At 40.5% G+C, this 26,515-nt stretch overlaps 1 protein-coding gene across 2 annotated transcripts in view; it reads left to right on the forward strand.

Annotated features, from left to right (window-relative positions):
• Positions 1 to 4,821: 4,821 nt before the first annotated feature.
• Positions 4,822 to 26,515, forward strand: part of lrp1ab (low density lipoprotein receptor-related protein 1Ab) — an 80,433-nt gene continuing 58,739 nt past the window's right edge. For both annotated transcript variants that reach the window (XM_063463062.1, XM_063463063.1), the window contains exons 1-2: positions 4,822 to 5,357; positions 15,995 to 16,141. In XM_063463062.1, the coding sequence (XP_063319132.1) occupies positions 5,285 to 5,357; positions 15,995 to 16,141 (220 nt within the window). In that variant the 5' untranslated portion in view covers positions 4,822 to 5,284. The remainder of the gene's footprint in view (positions 5,358 to 15,994; positions 16,142 to 26,515) is intronic.

The raw sequence follows: 26,515 nt of genomic DNA on the forward strand, positions 1-26,515 counted from the left end.
AAGATGTACAGGTGCAGTAAACAAACACAGCCAGCAGCTCTTTATTAAGGCTAACTATTACCTACCAGCTCTATGAACCACTGCTCCATATTCAAGAAAGTTGGGATCCTGTGTAAAATGTAAATCCGAACAGGATGCAGAAATTTGCAAAACCTTTAAACACTTTGTTTAACTGACAATAGTAGAAAAACAAGATGGTACAGCTGATGATGTTTACTTCTGTGTAATCTTTTTCCTTTTCTGCTTGAAATAAATTGCTAATCAGTTCAGGGGAGTCCATCAGAAATGTCACTTCTTACTGTGTCAGATCTTTTCAGTGGGTGACAGGTCTGAACTGTAAGCAGGTTACTATAAAACACCCAGGTTATTGCACAGTGGAGACATGCTGTTGGAACAGAAGCACGGTTAAGCATTGTCTTGCTGAAATAAGCAAGGCTTTCCCTGAAAAAAACAACATGCTCCAAAACCTCAGTTTAATGTTTGGTATTCATGGTACCTTCACTGATGTGTAAGATACTCATACTATGTACATTATAATCCATACTCACTATTATATGCCAGTATATGATCCTGGCTTTTGAACTGTGAACTGATAAAATGTGGGATTGGAATGGACTCTTTTTTTTTTTTTGCCAATCTTAATTTTTTTTTAAACATGAGGCTGACATCTAAAGTGTTGATGTTGTTCTTGAAATAATAAATATCAGCAGTATTGTAATATTTCGTCTTAATACTTTTTTTATTATTAAATATGGTGGTTAAATGATTTTCACATCATTGCATCATTCTGTCTATATGTAGATTTTTACAGTCTTTCAACCATGTTCAAACTGGTTACTATTGGTTGCAATGGGTTAAAATTCTTAAATCATTTTTACATTAAATCAAATCTTATTTAAATTTTAAAAAATAGGTGAAATAGGCAAGATGATATCTACTAAATTATTTGCAAAATTTATACGCAACTGTAGTCACAGAGGGATCCCTCAACAGAGGAGAGGAGGGCTAATATTGATTATTGAGATTAGAAAATGCTGCTATGCCAACTTTTGTGTCAAATGGGGAAATGTAGTCATTAAATAGTGTGTGTGTGTGTGTGTGTGTGTGTGTGTGTGTGTGTGTGTGTGTGTGTGTTTAACGGGAATGATCTAATGATAGGTTATTGTCATTAAAAACTTGTTGGACAATTGGAAAAACTAATTGTTTCCATACTTCTGTATTAAAAATAAATAGAAAATGATGTCAAGATTTTCTAAGTAAAATGAAAATGAGCTCCCACCCTTCTATTAATGCATCTTCACAATACATGATAACTGTTTTTATTAACACAAGCTGCTTGCCATATAAATCTTTTTACCCCCAAGCCTTTTCTTGTGTACTCTGATTAATCCTCATGTTTGCAGAAAACATACATAACATCAGCTATATTGTTTCTTACCTAAGTGTCGTATGTGAATATTACATCTCTGACTGTAAAATTCAGACCGAGCCCGTAAACTTAGGTTGATCTACATGCACAAGGGATTTCATCCAGATTTCATCATGATGGTCTAGTCAGACAGACGGGAGAGGCTCAGCTGAATTCATAATCTCTGTGTCTCTCTCCACCCTCTATCGCTGTCTCCCAAGTATGTGCATGCGTGCAATGTCAAAACTTGATGCATTGGTTGACAAAATAACATTATTCTATGTATGGCATCATTCTCTCCAGCCAGATATTGACTCTTTTTCGACTGGACCAGTTTCAGACCACAACTGGGTCACCCATAGTCATTTACTTCCCCTGCTTAAATCTATGCAATGTTTTGATGTGTGTGTGTGTATCTGTGCAAGTACTCAGCCAGATGGGCTGTGAGTTCCACAGAGCTCAAGGACAGTTTGGGGAGTGACTCAGTCAGCAGTGTGCCCGAGCTAGCCAACACACACTGCAAATTCACCAGTAACGGGAATAAAGGGGCCTGTTGGGAAAGAGGAGATGGGGTTTTTTTTGATAGGATTTTCCTCCACACTAAGAGAAAAAAAATTTTCATTGATTTTTTTAATGAAGAAGTTTAATCTGCAGTAACCTAGTGTTGATTCATATTTCCTGGTAGAATCACGTCAGTGCTGCGTATAACATCTGCATCTACGATCCCTGTGAAAGTAGTTGCTAGCTGGCTGCAATGGGGGAGGGTTACAGATGGGGGAGAAGCGAGGTGTGGTGAGTGGGGAGAGGTTGGTGGGTGGTTAGAAGAACACAGCCCAGTGCTGCATGCTTTGCATTCCTCAGGTGTTGTCAGCATTGCTTGCTCAGTAATTACCTTTTAGCAACAAAAAAGAAGAAGAAGAAGAAAAGCACAGCGCCACATTCTACCAGTAAACCAAAGGGCAGAAAACAAGAAAAACCTTGAGGGGAGCTTGATAGGAAGTGGGATTGCGTGTGTGTTTGAAAAAATGTGTACATCGGGGTAAAAATGTGTGGAAAATCACATGCATCTGCAGCCATAAGGCATGCATACATTAAAAAAACGTAGACTGTGGCTAAGTGAGAGTCAGCAGCTTTGTCTATGCAGCAATCCATCTTCTCTCAAGGATACAAGTAATGACTGCAGCCAAGCAGACCTCGGCATGTAAACTAACGGTGTGATACAGATGTACAGATTTGCAATGATGGTGGTGAGTCCTCAGCCACAAAATTTTACTTCTTTTTCAAACTGAGTAAATTTTTGTCTGTCTGTATTTTAAATTTCATCATTTCTCTCTCGCTCTCTCTGTCTTTTTTGTTTTGTTTTGTTTGTTTCTTTAAGTCAGATGTCATCACTTTCATCACTGACACCATGGTACTTTTCACATAACAGATAGGTTCTCCCTGTCTGGGAACGCTTTTCTCTCTCCCTTCTCCTTTCCCTCCTTTGCCCCGCTCTGTCTCCTTGGCTCACTCGCTGAGAGCTGAGGGATTGTGTGCAGATGTGCCTGGAGAGAAGCCAGCCCTTCTGCCCTGGGAGAACATGTGGTCTGGGAGTGTTTACGCTGGCACTCTTTCAACCTGTCTCCCACACAGCATGCTGGCGTCTGTCTCTTTTAAATGACAATGCACAAACCTCCTTTCACAAAAGGTGGAGGTGACACAAGGGTTTGTGGTAATTGAGTGCACTGACAGACAGGATGTACAGCAAGTTTTTTTTTTAAAAAAAGCAGACAAATTTGCTGGCAGTAAATATGTTTTCCAGAAAAGCTTCAAGGGAGCATTACTGAAATACATGCAATGCGTGGCTGCAAAACAGTTAAGTTACCACTACTGCATTTCCTTGCAAACTTTCTTTGTATTTATATTCAAGTTTCATGCTTGGACTGAAATTAAATATGCTTGCTTTAAACAGATATCCAGAATTTTCAAGCATGTTTTTCCACAGATTCTCTGCATACTTGACATTCTCTCGTGTGATTCGGGCTTCGGGTAAACATCTGTAAGCTGAACACCCCTGAAAAGAAATTCCTATTCTTAACACTGGTGGCAGCAAAATGACCGTCAGTTTGGGCAGCGAAATGCACAGCTGTTGTTTTTAGTACCCATGACTGAATGCCAGTGGGAGACATCCACTGCATTACCCACCATACACTTAGAGAAAGAGTCATTTATGAGCATTTTTCGCATTCAGAGGCATTTTATTCTCTTTTTAAACAAGCGGTTCTTTGATCGGACATTTCTCAGATGTTCTATCATGTAAAATTTACCAACCATTGCATCAAACTGCTGGATTCTATTTTGTTTTGTTAGTGAATTGAGTTAGTCTGCATGCCTCTCTCGAAATCTAAGTTTCCAGTGCCCCCTGTAGGTTTGGATGGTTAATGAACCTATCCGGCCTTTTCACAAATTGAAAGAATTAAAAAGAAAAAAAAGCTTTGTTTAAAAACAGACAAACAACCCAAAGAACAAAAACAACAAAAAACATTCTGTATGTTTTTGGAAATGCGTTTAGTCTCATTGCTCATTGAGTAAAATGGTGATTGAGATATATATATATATATATATATATATATATATATATATATATATATATATATATATATTTACATTAATGGAAATTTGTACTGTAATTTATTTTTTTAGTTTTTAAATGCAATTTAATTATTAACTTTGGTAAAACATATCACTTACACACATAGATACTAAAAGTACTTACCCCCCCCCCCACGTATTTCATAACAATCGCATCGAGTTGTCATTTTTACGTGCCACCAGGGGGCATGATTTAGTAACGAAACCAGAGGTTGACGTCTCCCCCACCCCCTCAGGCTACATAAAGTACACGATTTATTGCACTCAGACTTCACGTCTTTGACTTGTAACCTAAATAAAAATGTGATACTGGGATAATGACGAGAAAACCGCGTTTACATTTAAAGGGAAGGTTTTATTTCACTCTTAATTATTTCTTCTACCTGTATAAAGTTAATTACCTTTAAGTTATTTGGGGAGGGGGTATACTTTAACCCAGACGTTGCGTTCAGCAAGTTTTAAAACAGCTTGCTGTTTTTCTAAAAAAAAAACAAAACCAGAACTTACTGCGTTACTCTAACTTTTTGGAGAAAGAAAATTGAGCCAACATGGCTTTATCAGGGGGACAGTTGCAGCTCCACCTCTCTATCCCACCTCCACGGTTGATGAAAAAGCCCATGAAACAGGGGGAAAAAAAGAGTTGTGGTGGGGCATGCGCAGATGGGTCGTTTCCCTCTTAGTTATCCCTTTTTTTTTTTTAGAGGAGTCGGTCGTTACGTCACGGACTCATCCACAGTGCTGGGGCTTGAGAGGCTGACCATCCACTCATGCTGCCACAAGCACAGGGAGACGTTGGCGCTTAGTCGGGAAAAAAAGATTTTTACCATTTCATTTTTCTTTTTTTTTCTTTTTTTTTTTTTTAAGTTTAGCACGGAATGAGCTGAACGGAGTCGGCGGCTGCAGAGCTTATTCTATACAAGCGGACGATTCTGGTGGCATGGTGTGGTGAAACAGAGACCCCAGCAAGCACAGGGAGACAGAGGGTACACTGTGCATCATGTTTGAATGCCGATAATCAATTAGAAATATACATGACTGTGCTGCAGCATTGCCTATAGCCTCATCGGGCTGTAGCAAGTCTCCCTTTATTGCAGAAGCCCGTCTCGAAGCGGCCAGCGTGCCGGACAATCTCACCCGGACCACTGAGAGGGTTCGGATGAGGTGGCTGCTTGGTTTTAGAAATCCGGCCAACTTTTTCATCTATTCCTTTCTAACCAGCAGTGCCATCGGGCAGTTCATCAGGAGATGGCGATGAGGTTGTTTTACTTGGGATTTATACTCTGCTTGGAGATCGCATCTCCTAACGGTGCGACCGTAGGTAAGAAAGCCTGTTGTGTTAATCTTGCATTGTGATACTCGAGAAAAGCATGAGCACTTTTTTTCCTCCCGTCTGCAAAGCATCTGCGCACAGGCCTGCGTTCACCAGAGTTGGAGCGAACACCATGAATAGGTTGCCGTGATAATAACACAGTGTGGCTCCTCGGAGGAGGAGGAGATCGATCGTTTTTTGGGAAGCCTTTAAATGAGAGAAAGTAGCGCACGGATAAAGCGGTGCTGTGGTTGTTTTTGGCCTAAAATCTGGCTGCGTTTTTTTTAAGCAGAGCCCCTGTCTGAGCAGACAGAATGGGCCTCCCTGTAAGGATAGGAGACAGTCAGGTTAGTCACTGCTAGAATATGAAGCAGGTAAAAGGCTATCACAACACTGGCACGAGCGACCTATTTTCTCACTGAAGACGGGATTTCTCACTGGCTGTGTCAGAATACCTAAATCCACCTTACATTTAATAAAAAAAGAGAAATAAAAGATATATATTACATCTTACGGTTTTCCATTCAAACCAAATCGGCTGGTTTTTTTTCTTCTATTCACGAAATCGGTACAGCACGACTTCAATATCAAGCCTGTGGGGAGGCATCGTTTAGATCAGTTTACATGTTTGTTTTCAGGTACTTGCCACAAATGCAAACAACAGTTGTGTCTACTTGCTTAATGGCGCGGCTTGCCCCGACGTGTAGCGTTTGGAGATGCCTGGAAATCACAGTATTTGTGACAGCCAGATCCTGAGTGATAGTGAAACGAACAAAACGTGCATTTATCCTGTTAAGTCTCAGCTCCCCTACTGCTCCCCACATTTTTCCCTGATGGCAATAATGAGCTATCAAATGCGCCAATGCTCTTGTGAGAATGCATTGCAGACCTGTTGAGCTGACAGATTCCCCTTTTCTTCTTTCTTTTCATATTATATATTGAAACTACACTCATATAATATAAAAGTCATTCACAGGTGGTGCCATCATCCGCCTCTGGCCTGTTTATTTCTCTAGCGTAAGCTTACTTGAGTGCCCGAGAGTGAAGTAAGGCATTAACATCTGTTAATGCTACAGAGGTCAGCTCATTGTTTGGAGTTCTTATATAAGTTTCATCAGATTTTTTTGATGGAGGCTGTCCAGAGAGAAAGGCATAGCTGAGGTTACAGGAGGGGGCAAGCTCCTCTTCCCCCTCCTCCATCACTCTGTAACATCTGGACACAGGGAGGAGACCATTAATCCAACTTAAATGTGACTAAAAAGGAGGGGAGGAGGAGGGGTGTTGTTGCTGAAGAGCTGGGAGGGTGGGAGGGTGTAGCAAAAAAAGGAAAAAGAAAAAAACTTCACCAAGAGTCACATACCAATGAAAAATGCGATAGTCTGAAGTTAGCACAAAAGTTGCATCACAGGGAATCAGGGATGGAAACCATGGAGCTATATGTGTCTTATGTCATTATTAGCAGTTGATTTAGCTGAGGAACTGTGTTGGGCCAAGGGGAGGGGGGGAGCCCTAAGGCAAAGTTTTCAATCCTTTTTCTTATAGTGAGTGGGGAAAAATGAACAATTAATCATCTGGACAGATCCCTTTGTTACTGATCTTCTAATGAATCCATGATTTTGTTGGAGAATATGAGGAGGCACAGGCTGAATTTGAATTGATGCTTGCTCCAACTGTGTGATCGCTATGGCTGTAACAAATGGATATTTTCATTAGTGATCTGGCATTTGAAAAAAAAAAAGAAGAAGAAGTCTCTTACACAATTTATAGGGCCCAAACTGTCACATTCAAATGGCTTGTTTAGTCCATGTCTCAGGCCTAAACCCCATTGCTGTGTCAGTTTGCTGTGTCAGTCAGAGCAAACAAACAAAAAAAAAAGCAGCTAATTCTAACATTTGAGAAGATGGAACGTCGTACGCTTTGTGTTTTGTGTAAAAGAAAGTAATCAGCTGAGATGTGAGAAGAAGAAGAAAATTGAAGCTCCAGGTTTTTAATTGATGGTTTTCTTGGGCTGTTTATCAGCGTGGTTTTTAAAAAATCTAAAATAAGCCAGCTAAAGTTGCCAAATCGTGTTAAGATTTTTTAACAATCTTCTGACCTTTTAATAGTCTAAGTGATGAATCGGGACTATATGTGGCAAACCTAACTGATTAATTGGTAGAGAATTGACTAATCATGTCAGCTGTAATTGACATTACAGTAAATGTAGTTTAGAATTAAACAGGTTATTACTTCATTATCTGATTCCTTTTTTTAAGGGTTTTTATGTTTCAAAATAACAGATTTCATCATGCTAAATGATACAATGTTAAATAAAACCTTAGATATTTTGAACCAATTATAGAGTATCCTTTCCAGCAACACTCCTGTGAGGCCAAAGATATTGAGAAATGTTTAAATGTGGGTCAGAGGCGGAAGGGGTTGAATTCCTGAGGAGTCTAGAGTGAGTTTGCCTGACCCTCGTAACGAGACCTTTTCCTCTGAGCTGTCACTGGAAACATCTGCTGGAAAAATTTGGCGTCCTTCGTACAAATTCAACAGATAATAGAACTTGGATTGCTCTCTTCAGCTCCTTCAAGTGGAGGTCACTGGGGAGTGGGTTTTGTAACTTTGTACACCTGAGAATGACTGTTGACTGCAAACCCATCTGCTATAGATATCCCTCAGAAAGATTTCCTGCCATTCAGAGTCTTGTCAAAGAGAATTTAAAAAAAAAAAGAAAAGTAAAAAGTAGGAGTAAAATAAAGCCAGATGTCCAGACTGTATACATTCTTTGATTTCTATGTGAAATTTAATGTAAAGCTTATGTGCAGGAGGTTTTGCATTTTGGTCTTCTGGTTTGAGCAACAAATATTTGCGAAATGACGATAGCTGAAAGCGGTGTTCCTGATTGTAGTCGGTGTGAAGATCCACTTTTATCCTCCCACTTCCTGCGCTGCATCGCAATCAACTGTGACTGGAAGGTAAAACGAGATTAACACAACTGTCTTCACTGTTATTGCCCACATATCGAAGGAGTCAGACCACAGTGTTTGTTGACTATGAATAGCAGGGGTGTGCTGTAATTGGTGTTTTCTACAAGTTACATCACTGTTTATTCTGTTTGGCTTCTAAGAACACAAAAAGAACCGGATTGGCTTTTTTAGCCAAATAGGAAGTGTGGGTTTGTGGTAATTAAGATCTGTAAGATATACTGGTTTTTTTGCTTTGTTTTGTTTTGGGGTTTTTTGCGACAATTGACTCAGGCAACGTGTTTTAATTTGCTTTCGGTTCCCGTCCAGTGTTACTATGATAACTCTTAGAAATGTCATATTTTTTAAACCTGCAGAACATGAACAAAACTGCAAAAGATTAAAACTTTTGTTTTACATCTGGCACAGCTGTGAGACTACTGATCCTACAAGCTGAACACCTAGCTTGTCAGCTTTTGTTTTTTTTTTTGTTTGTTTTTTTTTAGAGACTTCCGATTTGTGTGTCAGTATTGTTGGCATGCACGCTAAGACGTTGGCAGCGTTACTGTCTTTGCGCTTGACTAGAGATCCGATCGATCGCAGAGACACTCGGCTGCTTTCACACCTGGGAAGAGGAGTGGATCTTTATAGATGAAGAGAACGTCCCAATTTCATGGCTTGCCTCAATTTATTAAACTTGTTTACTTTAGTCTCAGTGGTTTTTTTCCACTGGACGGTGACAGTACATGCAGAAAACTTTCATGGCATTCATGTGTTGTGATGGCAAAGGCACATCTACTGCTAGTTCCATAGTATGGTGTTTTACACATTTATCTTACAAGATTTCCCGGTTCAATGCCAAAAAGAGTCACAAATCCCTTTAGGATTGCATCAGGAAGGGCAAAAAACATATGGAGGTACCTGCAGTGGCAACCCCTTGTGAATAAGTGAGCAGCAGAAAGTAGATTTTATGCAGTTGTTGAAGTTAGTTAGATATTTGGGAAATCTCATTGTTGGCAGGGTAAATTTGCTGTCATATGCTTGAACAGTTGCAAAGTACAAGCACTTCTCATGATGTTGCAGGGAAAAACAATTAACAGTGGTCTTGCTGAACTCTTGTGTAACTCTTTTAACCTGTTGCAGTTTATTCAGAGAATACTTCGACGACTGAACGCTAAGTGTAGTATTTGACTTTAACTGTTTTTGCAGCGATCCATAGCTTTTTATGACAAGTTAAAAAGTTTAAAAAGCTGTGTCCTTCTGTTATTCTGAAGGAAATTTATAATTGAGACTTTTATTTACAAGAGACAACTGTTCATTAGCTTTAACTAATCGATGCTGGTGCTGAGGTACCAGCTGTGTTTTAACATCTTGAGAACATTTTGTGAAAACACACACAAAAAAAAGTTGGGATTTCACAGCCCGGATTGATGATTTCACCACTGACAAAGAGGTCATCTGTTGAGATGTGAAGTGGATGACAACTCATTTGTGTATTGTTTGTGACTCATTCCAGGCATTTATTGAGCCAGTAACATTCCTCCCTCCTGTCTCCTTTAGTTTAATGAGGGATTCATAGCAATCCAGTCACATTAAATCAAAGAAACAATCATCTTCCAACTCATGTCAGCCCTCTTGTTTGTGGCCATAGTGAATTGGTTCCTTATTCCTACCTTTCAGGATTTGCAAGCATCTGACTTGCAGTGAATGCCTCGATTTATGTGGTCCAGCATTAATTTCTAGCTCGCAGATTCTGTTTTCATAACTGCTGAATCTGGGTTGACTTTTCCTCTGTGGCTTCACGGAGCTGTGTTCTGCAGAGACTACAGGGTTTAGAAGAGCTTTCGTTCGGCAGACTCTGAGCCTATTTACATTTTCTTTTATATCCATCAATCAAATTAAGTCAATGCATGTCTTCTACTGCATTGCATTTTACTGTGCAGGCTTTTGAAAACCTGCAGAACCTCATCGGGTTACATGTGAGGTCAAAGCTGTAGACTTTTGTTGTGCAGTGGCACAACAACAAGCCTCTTAGGCACTAGAGAGAGGCTAACTCTGACTCGGGCTTCTGCTGTTCGTACATGTTTAGCCTCAATGAAATGCCTGGTGTGGTTTAGATTTTGAATAGCCAGTGGATACAAATTCACTGTGAGCTAGTTTAAGTGCTTCAGCACAAAGCTAAGTTGTTGCCTCAAATGAAAGAGGCTGCTTCAGTGGCCTGTGAAGGGCCTTAGGTTAGATTGTGTTTATCACCATTGTATTGTTCTGTTCTATACATATGAGGCTGTACTTTATTTTCCACCCTCTTCTCACTGAAAGTGCACTGATTTTGGTTAGAAAAAAATGCTCTCTTCCATCTGAATAATTAATGGAATACAAAAAACATAGGCTACTTGATTTTCATTTTTTACACATAATGCAGGGATTCTTGCTTTGACTTCCTGCTAAACGAAGCACAGAAAACTTGCTTTAAATGTGGCCTCAAGGCTCTAATTACAGCCTGTAGTTGGGTTGTGTGTGTTTTGGAGGTTTTTGTTGTTGTGTGTGTTTTTTGTTTTTTTCTCTCTAAGCTGCTCTGAAAGGTTTGTGCGCCACATAGAAGGAGCGGGAAGGGCAGAAGTGATGGGTGATGAGAAACAGCCCTGGTTTCATTCCCACTTTCTCATGTCACTGTCATAACACCTAGTAGCCCAACTGAGACCCAGAGTCCCATTTATTTTTCATTCAAGTCATTTCACAATAAAATCCATGCTCTATTGCTCAGCCTCAAAATATTCCACAAGGGCATTGATTGGGTTGAACTCTGGGATGTGCTCAGTTTTAGATGCATGCTTGTGAAACAAAAGTGCCTTTTAATATATCAAGCTGTTTGTTTTTTGTGCCTATATAGGACAGTCCGTATAGCGGTGATATACTGTTTTAATTATGCCAAGTTTTTGGTACATAGCAGTCAAACTGAACTTTTTTAACCCTTTGCCACACTTTTGGGCTGTTATTCTCTAACCGGCTAGCAAAGAGAAACAACCAGTTTTTCTCTGGAATTCAAAATGAAAACTGTAAGGCTCCTTTAAAGTCTAGCTGTTCATCTGTAACTGATTGTCTTTTTGAGGCAAAGCTATACATATGAAACCAATTAGAAGGTGCTGGAATGTGCTACATGGATCTGGAGTTGATCTGTACAGCACGGATGGCCATATTGAGTCAGACAGATTGGGAGGGACGAAATTGGGTCAGTGTGGCGCCCCAGCTGGTGATAGTGTCTGGAGGCCTCCATCACTTGGCAGCTGAATTGGTGCCACAGCACCATTTACTCACCACCACATCCTGTTCCATCCAGCGAACTTTCTCTCAACCTTAAAGTTTTTGGATTGGATAAAAACAAAGCAACACGTACGTTTCATCTTTATAAAAAGCAAAACAAAAAAGGGAGTGAAAGTACTATATTCTTGTAAGGCACTCGGGAGGGATGTTTCTATAAGAGCCAGGCCCTGTATACATTCAGGTATTTGCTCATTCGCTCGTATTTAATGCTTTTTCCTATGTACAGTGCTTGGGGGCAAGTCAGTGTGTCCTGTTTAGACAGCGCAGAGCTTTAGCTGCTCAGCATAAGGAAGTACAGTGTGGGCTCCATACAAGTAATGGTATGCTAGAAATCAAACCCAGTCAGCCAAATGGAGCCTGAGCATCCGCATGGGAGGAAGTAGCTCAGTGATTTAGAGCATTTTGTGGGTGTCAACACAGCATTTGTTTAAAAACTTTTAGTGACAACAGTGTGGAGGATTTTGTGACAGTCATGCTTAGTCCTTTGGTCTTTCCTCACAGCACCAAGGAAGGAAGGTGCAGTTAAATTATATCAGTGAAGTAAAATGAAATTTGTGGTATTTGCTCAGTTGTACAGTTAGTTTTCATTGACTATTAACCAGAAGAAAACCCTTGAATGTTGTTGTTGTTGTTGTTGTTTGTTTGTTTGTTTTTTTATTGGTAAGTAAAATTGCATAGCACACAACATCACAAATATCAAGGTAGAATTAGTCTCTAATTTCTAATATTTCAACCAAGATCTTCATTTAGTGTCCGTACAGTTCTCCTTCACCCCCTAAGAGGTTTATAATTATTGATTTTTTTTTTAAAGAAAAAAAAAACTAATCCTGTTTCTATTGGATGAATATTAAAGACACTTTGGTAGCATACAGGCCTTCACTTCTAGCCTTATGTTCACATGGAAAGCTTTTAATATCTTTCTCTCTACAAAGATTTCTTCAGTGAAACACATCGTCTGTGCAACAGAACTGAACTATAATAAAATAATAGACTTTAGTTTATGTGGAAGTAAGCTTTTTTTTTTTCTTCTTTTTTTAAAATGCTTTAAATAACAGCCAATAAATATTTTTGCACACAGTGTAATTTGTCTGCAGAAGCTTGTTTTCCTGTAGAGTTTCCAAAGTTGCAAAAACTGAGCGATGGTATGAAGTTCTAAACTCTTGAGGATTTCAAGTTAGGCTCGGAAGGTTATTTTTCTCATGTTTCTCTCTAATTAGATGAGTTTTTGCTTTAGCAGATACCCACAGGATGTTTTTTTTCCTCAAATTACCTTTAGCGTGGAAGGATGTGGTTGTCATACCTGATCTTTTTAAAAGTTGTGGAAAACAGAAGTGAGTTGTTGTTGTTGTTTCTTTCTAAAATGTGATATTCCTCTTGTTTTGTGGTTGAAATGTATTCGATGCTGTTGAATTTTTTAGTATTTAGTCACAGAGGTTTTATGAAGTTGCTGTTAAGCTCTGCCAGGAAAAGCTTTAGTTGGAATGGCATTATCGGGAGGGAACTCTGTTGAACACTAGCCTTGTACAAGCTCATGAAAGTAGAGTATATTCATTGATTCGGTGGGATTCAGGAGGCTAAATAAAAGGTGTACACATGACTTTTTTTTCATATGAGTACTAGTACTTCAACAGCCCAGTTTAATTTGGACCCTCACCTACCCACCCATCCCCAAAACTGGCATTAGCTGTGGAAAAAAACAATGACTTTGAAGCCTGAATTAACAATTCACATCTCTGTTTGAGATATTTCAGTGGGCTTTGAAAAAGCACTGCTGAAGGGGAGGGTTGCCAGCCTTCCTCTCCTTCTCCAACCCCTCCTCAGCCACAACCTCCAATTAGACTCGGAGGTTCTCCCCTCTGCGGTCATTTCATGCTGGTGCGTAAAGGGATGATAAAATTAGATCCCACAGAATTTTATTTCCAGTTTCATGTCAACTCACAGGCAATAACTGGATCAGCTTAGCTGCTTCACACAGCGTCTAAAGTAATACCTTAACATAGAGGAGGTTTCAATACTTCAATTCATTTCAGCTCAGCTCAACCAGTAATGCTATTTTTGGGGTGTTGGCTCTCTAGATAGAGTAAATGAAGACATATGAGCACAGGCTAATGTGTGTTTTTCGCCATCCAGAATGCACCAGGGCATCAGTAGGCTGAAAGAAAACAAAAGTAACAGGCTGGCCTCAGGCCATGGCTAGCTTCCATCTCTCATGGTCTCTGTCCATTCTTATACTGCTCCCTTTCTCACCCTTATCTCAGATTTAGCCTCCTATCGGAGCCTTGTGACACTTAATAGATTCTGGAGCAGGGGTGGGCAATCTCAGTCCACGAGGGCCGGTGTCCCTGCAGGTTTTAGATCTCACCTTGGGTCAACACACCTGAATCACATGATTAGTTCGTTACCAGGCCTCTGGAGAACTTCAGAACATGTTGAGGAGCTAATTTAGCCATTTAAATCAGCTGTGTTGGTTCGAGGACACATCTAAAACCTGCAGGGACACCAGCCCTTGTGGACTGAGATTGCCCACCCCTGTTCTGGAGTATGATGTCTTAAAGCTACCTTTAAGTCTTGTTCTTCTGCACCACTTGAAACTGTTTTTAAGCTTTCCTCCAGCCTTTTTTTAAGAAGAGAGAAGAGGAAAAAAACTCAAGGCTGTAGCTCTGCATTTTAAAATCTAGCACTCTCTCTTTATCTCCTTGAGTATCAAGGTGTTGCTCGTATAATGGGAGTGCTGCAATTTGATCCCTGCAGCCCTTTAGATTCTTATTGTAGTACAAAAACATGACACTCAGAAGTCTCATTGCTTTACTTAAACATACATTGTCCGATGGAGAGAAAGAAAAGTCCAGTTCCAAAGCCTTTAGTCTGACAGTCAAAAGAGACGTGATTGCAATGATACACTAGCTCCGCGCTCTCTTGTGATTTCAGTCACATCCTGGCCCGCTTGCGGTACACCCCTCCACCACTCACCCCAAACACCTCCCTGCCTGCCAAGTACATAGGGAGGCAAGTCATCCAGGGTGAGCGAGGGCTCAGTCACTGCAGAGAATCACAATGAGACTGTTGGTGCTGTCCTTCTCAGAGCATTGCTGCACAACAGTACAGTAACAACAACCTTCTCCCTGAAATGGCCATTGTAGTCTCTCTCTTTTTTTTGACCACTCACATAAAAGAAAGCAATTCCTTTGTGCTTTTCTAGCTACCCATTTTCACTCTTCTGTATGCTGAGAGGAAATGTTTGCACAATTTCAGCTTTCTCAAGGTTAACTAATATATTGAAGAATAATGATGAAAATCGAGTTTGGTACTATAAGCTTAAATGAGCTAAATTACAAAAACTAAACCCTGGTGGTGACTTGTGCTGTTACTAGTAGCAGGGGCGTCTGAAATTAGGAAGCCTTAGGTGCCCCCACCCCCTTCTGTCTGCCTTTGGTTAGGCTACCTATGCTGTACTGTTCAAAAGATCCTGGAAATATCACTGCCAGGTGAAGAGAATTCCACTGATAGTGTGTGATATATTTAACCTAAATGTTTTCAAAGAGTGTTTTTGTTTAGTACAAAATAAAAAAAACCTTTCCCACACTCCGAGCAAAGTTATTATTTTTCTCTTTTAAGTTGGGGAAGAGCGAGGACCAAATATAATATCAAAATTGTTCCTGTGGCTTGATACCACTAAAATATGTTTTGAAAATCCCCGTTTTCAAGCAGCTTGCTGTAGGTAGAGCTCTGTTTGACATGGGTTTTTGTAAATTAAAACATGTCAGCACTGTCAGACTGCTGATGTGTCAGGAGCATTGCTGTGGTGTGGCTAGCCTGTGTGGTACGCCTCAGCAATCTCTGCTGACTTGCTGCCCAGGACTACCGTGTTCTGCAGTTTCCCATGGGTCAGGCAGTGATTAAATGCCCAGTTGTGCTTGAGCCACGACACATGAAAGAGCCTGTATAGTGAGCATTAAAAAAAAAAAAAAAACACCGCTTCAATAGTAATTTAAAAATAGTAGCATGCTGTTTCCTCTATTGCGGAAGAAGAGGGAGAAACAGCAAACAAACATAGAAATACAAGGCAACACTGTTGGTTGTGGAGCTTTTTTTCTGAATGTCTTTTCTTTCTTTTCTTTTTTTTAAACTTTGAACACAAAAAGCACAGTTGTAACTTTTACATGTTGCTTTGCCCGGCTGAGTTAGGATCTATGCGGTTTGAATTCGGAAATTAGAGTCTGTATGGAGGAGAGTGGTTTTTTTCTACTTTTATCCATTATAAAAATAAAGTTAGTCTGAGGTTACCAGTATTAGAATTTCATTCCCTTTTAATGTGATTTTTTTTTTCATTTTATAATTCTATGACCATCACCTTTCTTTCCTGCTTTTCTTTTTCAGCTCCCAGCTCCAAAGCAGATGAGCAACCCAAGACTTGCAGCTCTAAACAGTTTGTATGTAAGGACCAGGTGACCTGTATCTCCAAAGGCTGGCGCTGTGATGGGGAGAAGGACTGTCCAGATGGCTCAGATGAATCCCCAGATATCTGTAAGTATTCTACATGAACAGCTACCAAAACCTGTGTGTCACCTGCAGTAAGGTTGGGCGATTGGAGAAATATATTGACTATCAACGATAGGCTGAGGCTATCGATCGTTTTTACAAGGGCGATTTATTTATTTATTTATTTATTTGCCCATGAGTAAGTTTGCTTATAATGTTGGTTGAAGCTAACAGAAGCAGTCAACAGAAATAAATAATAGCGCTGTTTTAACGGCACTCTCCTTCAGCTGCGAGCAAATGCACCCTCCTGAGAGTGCAGCAGCGATTCATTTACTCAAACTCATAACAGAAAGAAAGAACGACAGTAGCCTGTTTTCAGAAAAAAAACCCCAAACATTTTATTTAAATAAAATAAAAACACAATGGTGGGGAAGGAAACAAATAGAAACTTGCTTATTTTTTCCAGTATAACCGTGTTTACAGGCTGTTCCAGTATTTGTCTGTCTTACACACTCAACCAAACAACAAATAAGTTAAAAATCAAAATGTCTCTTCCAGCGAACATTTCCGTGCCATGTGTGACATCAATGGGAAACGTTTTTCATGCATTTTCCACCAAGCCAATTAGGTTGTCCATGTTTGGACTTCTTTTGTGTTCTAAGCACGCAAATCAGTCCATGCATGATTACATTGCTACGCCCATCAAAAAGCCTGCGCATGCGTAAATATATCACTTATCATCAGTTTATTGGACTGACGATTGTGGGTTGGAAAGTTTTTACATATCGCCCAACCTTACCCTGCAGCCATATTATGGTACTTTCCTGCTTTGACTCTTGAGCTGGTGTACTGTAATCAAAATGAGGAGCCTTTTGGAGAAAAAAGTGACCTTTTTTATAGCCCATGCCATCACGGTGTATTTTCTGCATATGATGTAAGACATCAAAATGACTACCCTTAAATGGCTTTGAAGACACAGCAGTGCAATGTTCAGACAGTTTAATTTAGGACTGAATAAGGAGGCAGGTTTGTCCCTTTCTGCAAAGAATGCTGCTCGGCTGAATTATGGCTCTTCTAATGTGGCCTTGTTTAGTCTGAATCTTCAGGGATGTGTCTGCTCTTGTCTGGACTCTTGCGGGATCTGTCCCAAAGACTCTTGTCCCAACCACTCACATCTATCAGCTTCTCCATCCATAAACTCTCTCTGGTAAAAGCCTTCCTGCTGTTTATATGGAGACGCTAATGATAATATTATTGTGCCACACCTTACATCTCTCATACCACAAGGATTCTCACCGTATACTGGCATGCTGTGATCTCCTATATGTAAAAGTGTTGAAATGGAGAAAGTCAAAATTAGCTGGTAGTCTCATTTTCCTTTCCTATAAAGTAGAAAGAAAGAGGAGATGATCTATTTCTCATTCAAACTAAAAAGAAAGTATTCTCTCGTCTACTTCATCTGTCACGACCCCATATTTAAAGATTCATGCACATTTTACCGTGAGAATTTACTGCTAACAGCCAAACTCTTTCTTTATTAGTTTAGCTAAGGACTTTATTTTTTTCTTTTTAAAGACGTTTTGGAAAAACAAAACTTGTGTGGTCCATCTAATTCATTCTAGCAAGATGCAGTTATTCAATTTCTGCCCTTTTCTACCATGCAATTGAACTGAGCGAGGTCTGCAAAGCTCTTATGTAATTTTGGTGACACAAACAATGGTGTGATTCATCTTCTGCAGGGAGAGATGGAGAGCAGGGTTTCACCAGAACATCAAGATATGTTCTGCTCAATTACCCGCTTCCCATGGGCTCTACGCTGCCTCTCGTTTTACCTTTTAGTTAAGGCACTTCTTTGCTCGCATTCGGGTTTTTTTTTTAAAGCATCCTTAATAAACATGTTACTGCAGTAAATGCACGTTCTCTCTGTGCCGCTCTATGTGTTTGCAGTCTAATAAGTAAATTAAAGGCCGGGCGCCTTTTAAGTATCGCAAAGAAAGGCGGCCAGACTGTGATTTTATCCAAAGTCTTTTAGTTGAGCCATCCATTAAATTTGAGTAGTGTTTAGAATAGAGGGCTGCAGATAAAGCTACAGAGCGAATGGGCCTGAGCCAGCAGAGATGGAGTCAGAGACTCTGAAAGAGTATGGCTCTAAAGGTTATTTAAAATCCTCCTCTGACTCAGAGGAATGGAAAAGTCTTTTTCCCTTTATCCTGGCTTTTCCATTCACGGGGTGAAACAGTTTGCAGGTCATCGGTCTGGTTACTCCCCTACTGGAAAGCATCATAGGATGATCTTTGCAGCTGGCTGTAAACAAGGCTGCTCACAAGTGAGCTGTTATGGAAATGGTAGATAAAAAGGAAGGCAATGATCCATGTAAAAGGGCTGAAATCTGGATTAACTGCAGAGGCTTTGTTTAGGTGCACTGTTTTTATGTCGAAAAGTTCACTGTAGCCTGTGTTTATCCACTGCTTTATTTTATCAGCTTCAAAGTTTACAAAAGCAGTCTAACTTTTACTTTCAAACTTATGTTGATGGCAGAGAATTACGAGAAGTTCCCCTCTCTCTAGACTTGCGTTTCGACATGCCTCCAAACCACAGTCTAATTTTGTGTGTTAATGTTGACGCGAAATAGAGTGGTGCACGCTACTATAATTACGACATTATCTACCGTTTAAGTTAATTACCATCTGCACACTTGGTCTACAGAGAACACTTACAGGGATATCGGCTTAGAAAAAAAATCATTTCCTCCCAATCTTCCCCTTTTTCTTTGCTTTCTAATCATCTGCTCCTTGGCTGTGCTTCTATCCCGCTAAGGGATTGCCCCACAGTCTGTCCATCCTGTAAATCAAACAGTGAGACTGCAGGCAGTGCACACAGCCACATATGAAGCTTTTCAAAAGTTCAAGTAAGAATCTGCTTGGCTTATTCTACTCATCCTATTGCTTGTTTCTTGAAATGAAATTGACACCGGTCCAGCTAATTGGACTGATGCATGTGTCGTTTCTTCTGCTGAAAATTACACCTGCTTTGCTTACAGTGATCATGAATTCACTTGCTGTCAGAGTGTGTGAGAGGGGAAGTTGTAAATGTGTGTATTTGTCTGGATCTTTCATCTACACCTCAAGTATCCTTTCTGGAAGTAAGGGTGCTCCTCAGTATCATACTGTCTGGAGGCCTAATTGCCTGTCATTTCCAAGCCACTCATCTAGGCTGTAATTATGTTGAGAAGCTAAAGACGAGCTTCACCCACAGTAGCAGGGTAGTAACACTGCATGAGGAGCTAGCTGTGACTGGGGTGCTAGCTTGATCCAGGTGGGGGTGTCAGTATTGTGTGTTAGCGTTATTAGTCTGAGGGCTTATTTATCGCAGTGGCATTGAAGCTGAGTAGTGGGGCGGTCCATGTATGAACATGTGGTTTTTGGAAGCGGGGTGGGAGGGGGTTGCACATGGAATTACGCAGGCTTTCGGTGTATGGGCCAGTGTACACCTCCCTCTCAAACATCCATCATGAGGTTGCCTGTACAGACTCCTGTCTGTCAGTGTGACCCTGTTAGCCACTCCCAAGGACTGCACTGGTTCCCCCTCACTGCGTGGCTTCAGTTCAGTCCAGACAGGCCATTTCACCTCAATTACATACAGGCTTAGGTCTCAGGAAGTCCCTGACATGTGGCCTCGGGGCATGAGTTTGTACTCTGTGTGTCTCGGCGATGGTGTTCTGTTTAGGACTGCTGCTTTTTAAATGTTACTATAGGTAGTTTTAGTACATTGCAGAATTGGCCCTATCTGGCAGATATAAAGTGGTCAGGGACTGGTGTTTGGGCTGTTATATCAATGCAGGCCTTTAAGTGCATAGAACTGATGCAGTGTGGGATAAAGAGATGTGGATAAAAGCTTGCTATCACGCTGTGCTTATTAACCATCCAATTTACCTTTATGCTTGTGCACACACTTCCACACGAGCGGTATTTCTTAGAATACAAAGGTTTATATAACTAGTTAGTACCACAAACAAAAGTAAATCCTTTGAGACATTGTTACTCGCACTGTCACTGACATTCATTAGTATTCCTGCTGGTTCCGTTCAACAGCAACAGCAGCTTTTTTTGGCACTTTTCTTTTTCTTTTTTAGTTTTAGAGGGATGGGGAAAGCATTTCACCGAGGTCTTGAGATTTTACAGCAATAACTGACTGACTAATCTTTTTTTATACATGACAATTATATCTTTCATTTCAAGCAGTCCTGGTTAGGGCTTATAGAGGATGCTGCTGGTAAAATCAAAAGTGCTGTGTAGTTACTTTGCTTCCTTGTCACAAGCACTTGCTCTAAAAAGAAGGGGAAAAAAAGACTCCTCCTCTCTGTATGTCAAGTCTGTATGCAATTATGATTCTTGCATGACCCACATTCAGTGTGGTTGAGCCAGAGAGTGGGAACAGATGTTTAAAGAAGTCTAGCATGTGAGCACTTTCTCAATCACGAGAAGCACTTTCCATGCAGGAATCCCTTTTAACATCAGAAAACTGGATTTAACGATTGTCTGCCTCTAATTTGGTAGTTTGGTTTTTTTTAAGTCTTCTGATTTAACATGAAAATGTTCACAGGATGACTATAAAGAGGCGGTTGAATTGCATCTCAGTCATGCAAATACACAGCTTTTCTTTCCTCATAGGGTGTCATCAAGTCCCATTCAGGGGGGAGAAAATGACCTTTTAATTGAAAGTAGTTAGCTCTTGTAAATATTAAGATACTCCCTGTACTCACACTATCAGTTTGGCATGGTAACTGTCCCCATTGGCTTATTGATGTGGCGAGTATGTTGTGTAGATGCAGTCAGACACACACGTTGATTTGTTTTCCTTGTTGATGCCGGAAAGTAATTTTGAGGGGATATGCCTTGGAATGCACTTTCATAATGAAACTGAGGGGCCCTTGTCCAAAGAGGCTAAAGATATTTAATGAAACTATGACCAAATCTGGACCACAAAACACACACTCCTTTCTATGAAATGTTTATTTCAGCTTATTATCATATTATCTCATCTTGGGTGTTTTCACCATTACAGTTTGCTGTAATGAACATATTGGAAACTCCTTCAGAGACTTTGATGCAATGGTGTAGTGGCACAGTGCTGTACAACGCATAGTACCTCACAGCATATAGTTTGCCTCCTAGCCCAAACACTCTGCTCCATGTCAGTGCATGCTGTGGCCTGGGGCCGAGCTAATGAGGAGGTCTGATGGGGAGATTGAGCTATCATCTCCACGCAGCTGCCTGAGGCGGCTGCAGGCCACACAACAAGGTTATCTGTCCATCTCTTGCCCTTGCGCCCCCTCTGGATGCTGGCCAGCCTAGTCCCTTGCCTGTCATGCATCAGCAGCCTCTCCAGGACAACCATGTCTTGGCGGCCGCTGTCATGGTGGGATGGGATGCAGGCATGGAGTCATGGGAAGAAGGAGCTATTCCTACAGAAAAAGCCTTTGTATAGGAGAAAATGAGCAGATTAGCATTTAGGCTGAGGAGGAAAATGGAAATGTCTTTTTAAGGCTCTGATCCTCTTTCTGTTGAAACAGCCTTTTACAGTAACGTTTGGGGGGGGGGGTTGGGAGGGGATCCTTTCATGGCCTATAATCAGTCATGTAGCTGTAGTCACAGGGGGCACTAGGCAGGGGCAAGAGGGTCTGTAGTGGCAGTGGCTGACACACTGCTTCCACAGAGGAAGGAGAAAAGCCCTGTAAATCCCTCTGGTCTATAGCCCTGAGCCCTCCTCAGCTTCACCAGCCTATCAAAAGACCACGATCGCAGGGCTTTCACACACCACGCAGACACCACTTCCCTTTCTCTGCTGTCTCCGACACACCCTGTCTCCTTCCCAACATCTTTCTCTTTGTCCCGTGTCTGTCCGTCTTCCTCCCTGTCCGGTGGCTTAAGTAGATTCATCTCTGTTCCCTACTCTTTATGGTTCCTATGCAGTCTCTTTTGCTTGCGGAGATGACTTTTTTGCAATTTCTTTGTAAATATTTTTTTCAACAGCTTTTATACAGCAATGGTTTCAGTGAAAAAACCTATCAATTATGCCAGCACATTTGGGTAAACAAGGAGGTGAATAGATGTGATGTGCTGCTTTACTCGAAGAATTCAGCCTGGAGAAATAATCCACACAAGCTTGGAGGGTTGCTAAAATAGTTGCAGTTTTTAAATCTGTGGATTAGTTGTTTGATTATTATTATTTTATTTAGGATATTCATAGGGCTAAAGTGTCCATAGCAGGAATAACAAAATCTAAACTTCAACCATTTTCCAAACTACTAGTTTGACCATGATTTTCTTCTGTCTGCAGGCAAATCCTGTGCTTAGTCTGTGTTTTAGCTTGAAATGGATAAATTTACTTTTTCCCAACAAAATAGTGATACTGAAGCAAAGTGTGTATTCATTTTAACGCTCAGTGACAATTCATTGGAACTTTTGGAAGAGAAGTGTTATTTTTTCCAAATATGTTTTGCTATTTAATATGAGTTTACCGTTGCTGAACCCTTTTCTAGTCATGTCTGTGTGCATGATACTCAAACATGAATTTTGGGTCATTTGCACACGATCCTTGTCAGTATCTTGATTGTACCATGCAGAGAAAGGCAGAGGTATTAGATACACAAAACCTACAATACAATTCAGTTGTGGCATTGTATTTATTGTACTGTTTCATTACAATTGGGTAAAAACTAGCACACAAGTCTGCTCCCAGTGGAGTTCTCCTCAGTAGGGTTTGCCATAGTCATGTGCTCATTTTGTATGCCGCTGCAAAGTGTGACTCCAGAGTGGGGAGAGTCCATCAGTGGGCAGGCCTGCCTGTCACCCTGCGTGACATATTAATTCGAGCTGACAGCAGACTGTATGGGAGTCAGTCAGGGGCTACTATGGAACCCAAAGAGCAGGAAGAAACGCGGGCTTTTATGCGCAGAACAAAAGATCGACAGGGGATCTAAATTTAAGGTAATTGCATAACTACTGAGGATGGGGGATGGTTGGATCTGAAGCCTGAGGTGTAGGAGGGAAGCGCACATTAGGAAAGACAGTCTTTCACTGGTGTCCATCAGTAAAACCTTAATGGAACCCACGACATACAAGGGATAGCTGTGCTTATTTTTGAAGGTGATGCATTATCTAAAGTGTGCACTGTGCTCTTGGTAAAAGTGTAATATTGCCTTTTCACAAAGGCCTATTCCACCCCAAAGACTGTACACTGCAACAGAAATGCCGTGAAAGTTAAACGGGTTTGGCATTGCAACTCATAGTTTGTTTTAATCACGATGAATCTCAGATAATTTTTTTTCATATGTGATACATAGAGAATGAAAGAAGTAAGTCATGGAGAACAGTTAACAATAAAGATCCCGGAGGCCGCTGTGAGGTTATGCTTATATCACTGTTAAATGATCCTGATGTTTAGTGCAGCAATGTAATGATCCTCATTCTGCTTGCTAATAGGTGTGGGAGTTGTAATTTTCCCCTTCTTTTTCTGTCTCAGTAAAGAATCTCTGCAATCTCAGAGTGAGGTGGCTTAATAACGATAATGCTAAAGAGTAAAAATGTCAGTAAAATTAATAAAATGTAAATGACAGCTGCAGTGCGATAGAACTGCAGAACTGGTTTCATAGAATTGAGGTATTTCTTTCTGTAAGTTGACAGCTAAGATGGGGGTTTTTTGGCGGGGGGGTTAGGTGGGATAACAAAAGCATGAGGGACTTAATCCAGCCAAATAAATTGTCAGTTAATATTCTTTTTTTGTTAAAGAAAAAAGTCGGGCTTGACCTCACCAACAAGCAAACAGAACAATCAACAGTCCCTTGCTGTGAGCTGTGTTGTGATTGAAACTGATGGAAAGTTGGCAACCATAAGACACACTGTTGTGCATAACAGTGAAAATAACTGCTGTGGAGAGCAGTAAATAAATTATGCTGTGAGAATGTGAATAAAGTGGAATATAAACTGCAGGATCAAATGCAAGGTAAGGCTGGAGATACGGTAAAGTTGTTTTGTTATGTGCGAACCTCCTGGCAATCAATGAATAAATTAACTAAGACCTAGGGCTTAATGTAGAAGTTTCTCTGCTCAGAAGGTATGTGTTCCTGTTTTGTTTTCACAATCGCTGCTGGGAAGCTTTTCATGAAACTCCTCGCCTTTTTATATGTGAACGCTTGAAAATGATGAATCAGGTGAGGACATTGTTACGACAAGTTACGTTACTCCGTCTCAGTGCGTCAGCGGCATTCTCGATGCTGGAAACACTTCAGAGACGTATTGTATGTGTAAAAAATGAGCACGGGCAAAGGAAATACCCAACCACTACAGACTTTAACACCGGTTATCGTAAGAGTAATAAGCCATAAAGAAGAAATGAGCCCTTGATTCACAAATTGCAACTTTTTACATACTAACAACATGGATTTAGTGATCTTATAACACAGAAACGGCACTTCTGACTTGTTTACATCTTTACATCAGTGACACCACATAAGTCTGTAAAAGCTGGGTGCAAATGAAAGGCCATCATTTCAGTTCTGGGCTCGAGCAGTGAAGACGGCTCCTGTGTTTGGTTTTCTCCTGTCATGGAGCACTTTTTTTTTTTTTATTAATCTGTTACAAATTGCATTTCATTTTCATCGTTATTATTGTCATAGGAGTTTTTGAAAATTTTATTATTTTTAAAGACAATGCAGAGTCAAAACCATCTGTGAGAACCAGTCAGCGTAATCGGCTTCGAAAGGTCACTAACAATTAGTCATGCCTGGGAAACCAGATTTGAGATTAGAAACCATTCAAACTGAACAGTAGATGGAATTAGTCACTGAAAGCACCGTGTAGGCCGTGTAATACTTTGAAGTACTTCAAACCAGAATGGGATCAATCCAAATACCCCTTTTGTTCATATAATGTATATTTTGTCATTGTACAGACAAAAAATTGAACTGTAGTTTAAGTACGACAGGTTATTTGATACAAGAAAAAGTAGTTCAGCTGTTACAAACTGGCAAAAGCAAACAGCTAAGAAACGCCACCTGCTGTTGTCTTACTTCAAGGATTCAGCAGTTGCAGAAAACCTATCCAGATAATGTTAAAGCAGCCCACTGATGAGATGTGTTTTACCTGCTACCTGGTTTACCTGGTCTAAGCAAAAAATGCTCACATGCACACCAAAAGCTGCAGAGCTGTATTAAAACATGTTATTTTCCCTTCAGCTTTGCAAAGTAATAGAAAATGGCTGCTTCCAGTAAAAGCATTGGAATACACTGCCAACAATTTCCCATACTGGAGCAGCCGGTACAGGGTTCATATCTATTGTCCCCCACAAGTTATTTAATCCTCCATATTGTCTTTTCTATTTAGCTTTCTGCTGCCGGTCGTTATTCAGCTCCTGCCAATGTATTACTGTGTTGTGAAACACAAACAATTCAGTCTTTTTGATTGTTGGCAGTTGTTAGTGTGTTTTCCAAAAAGTTCTGCTGCTTGCTGCCCTGTCAGCAGAAGTAGAGATGTGTGTAGAAGAAGAGCCTGTTGTGGGTGTGATGGAAAGCAGAGATCAATCTTTTTAGTCTCTTGGTGGCCGTAGAGCACAGAAATCTGATTCCTGGTTTACTTTGATTAGCGAGTATGTGAGTTTACCTGTCTGCTCAGTCGTCAGCAAATCACATTTCAAGAAAAAAGCTCCCTCGACACACAGTTGCAAAGACACATGTTTCTGCTGTTGGTATAATTCAGATGTCTTGCACTCCGACTCGTCTTTTATACTCCCCCGAGAACTGTCGACAAATGCTAAATCCTTGGCAGGTTTCTTTTCCAGTGTACATGGCAGATTATTCCTGGTACTGTCGTTTATGTAAAAATCCCCACATTGGCAGTGTGTTGAATGTAAATCAGGCTGGCTTAGAGGCCAAGGCTGTAGGAGGGCTGCTAATATGCTAGCATCCCCCATATGGGAGAGCTACTCTCCTCCCTAAGCCAGATGTATGAGAAGCTAATTCTAAGTTTGAATGTGGCACATTTTCCACGCAGGCTGCTGATGTGGGATCGTTATGGAAGCTCATGTCACTTTAAGGCACTTGTTTTAACAGAGTTAAATGTGATGTTCAGTGTGTGGTTACTAATCTCTCTTGGATGGATCAGGGAGCCTCAGAAGGAATGCTAGTGGTTTTCATCAGGGAATGCCGACATGCAGGCAAATATCCTTTCTCCCACATGTATGTTTTTTAGGAATATACACTCTCTCTCTCTAATAAAATGTTATGGCTTGTCTTGGGCATTAAGAGACGTGTAACTTTCTTTTAAGACTCAAACGATATGCATTATACAAAGATATAACACAGCAAGTTTTTAAAAACTATGTTTTCATTCCCCTGCATTTGCTTTGCTGGGTTTACAATCA

This window comes from Pelmatolapia mariae, linkage group LG20 (genome assembly GCF_036321145.2).
Source record: "Pelmatolapia mariae isolate MD_Pm_ZW linkage group LG20, Pm_UMD_F_2, whole genome shotgun sequence".
In the NCBI taxonomy this organism is placed as follows: domain Eukaryota; kingdom Metazoa; phylum Chordata; class Actinopteri; order Cichliformes; family Cichlidae; genus Pelmatolapia; species Pelmatolapia mariae.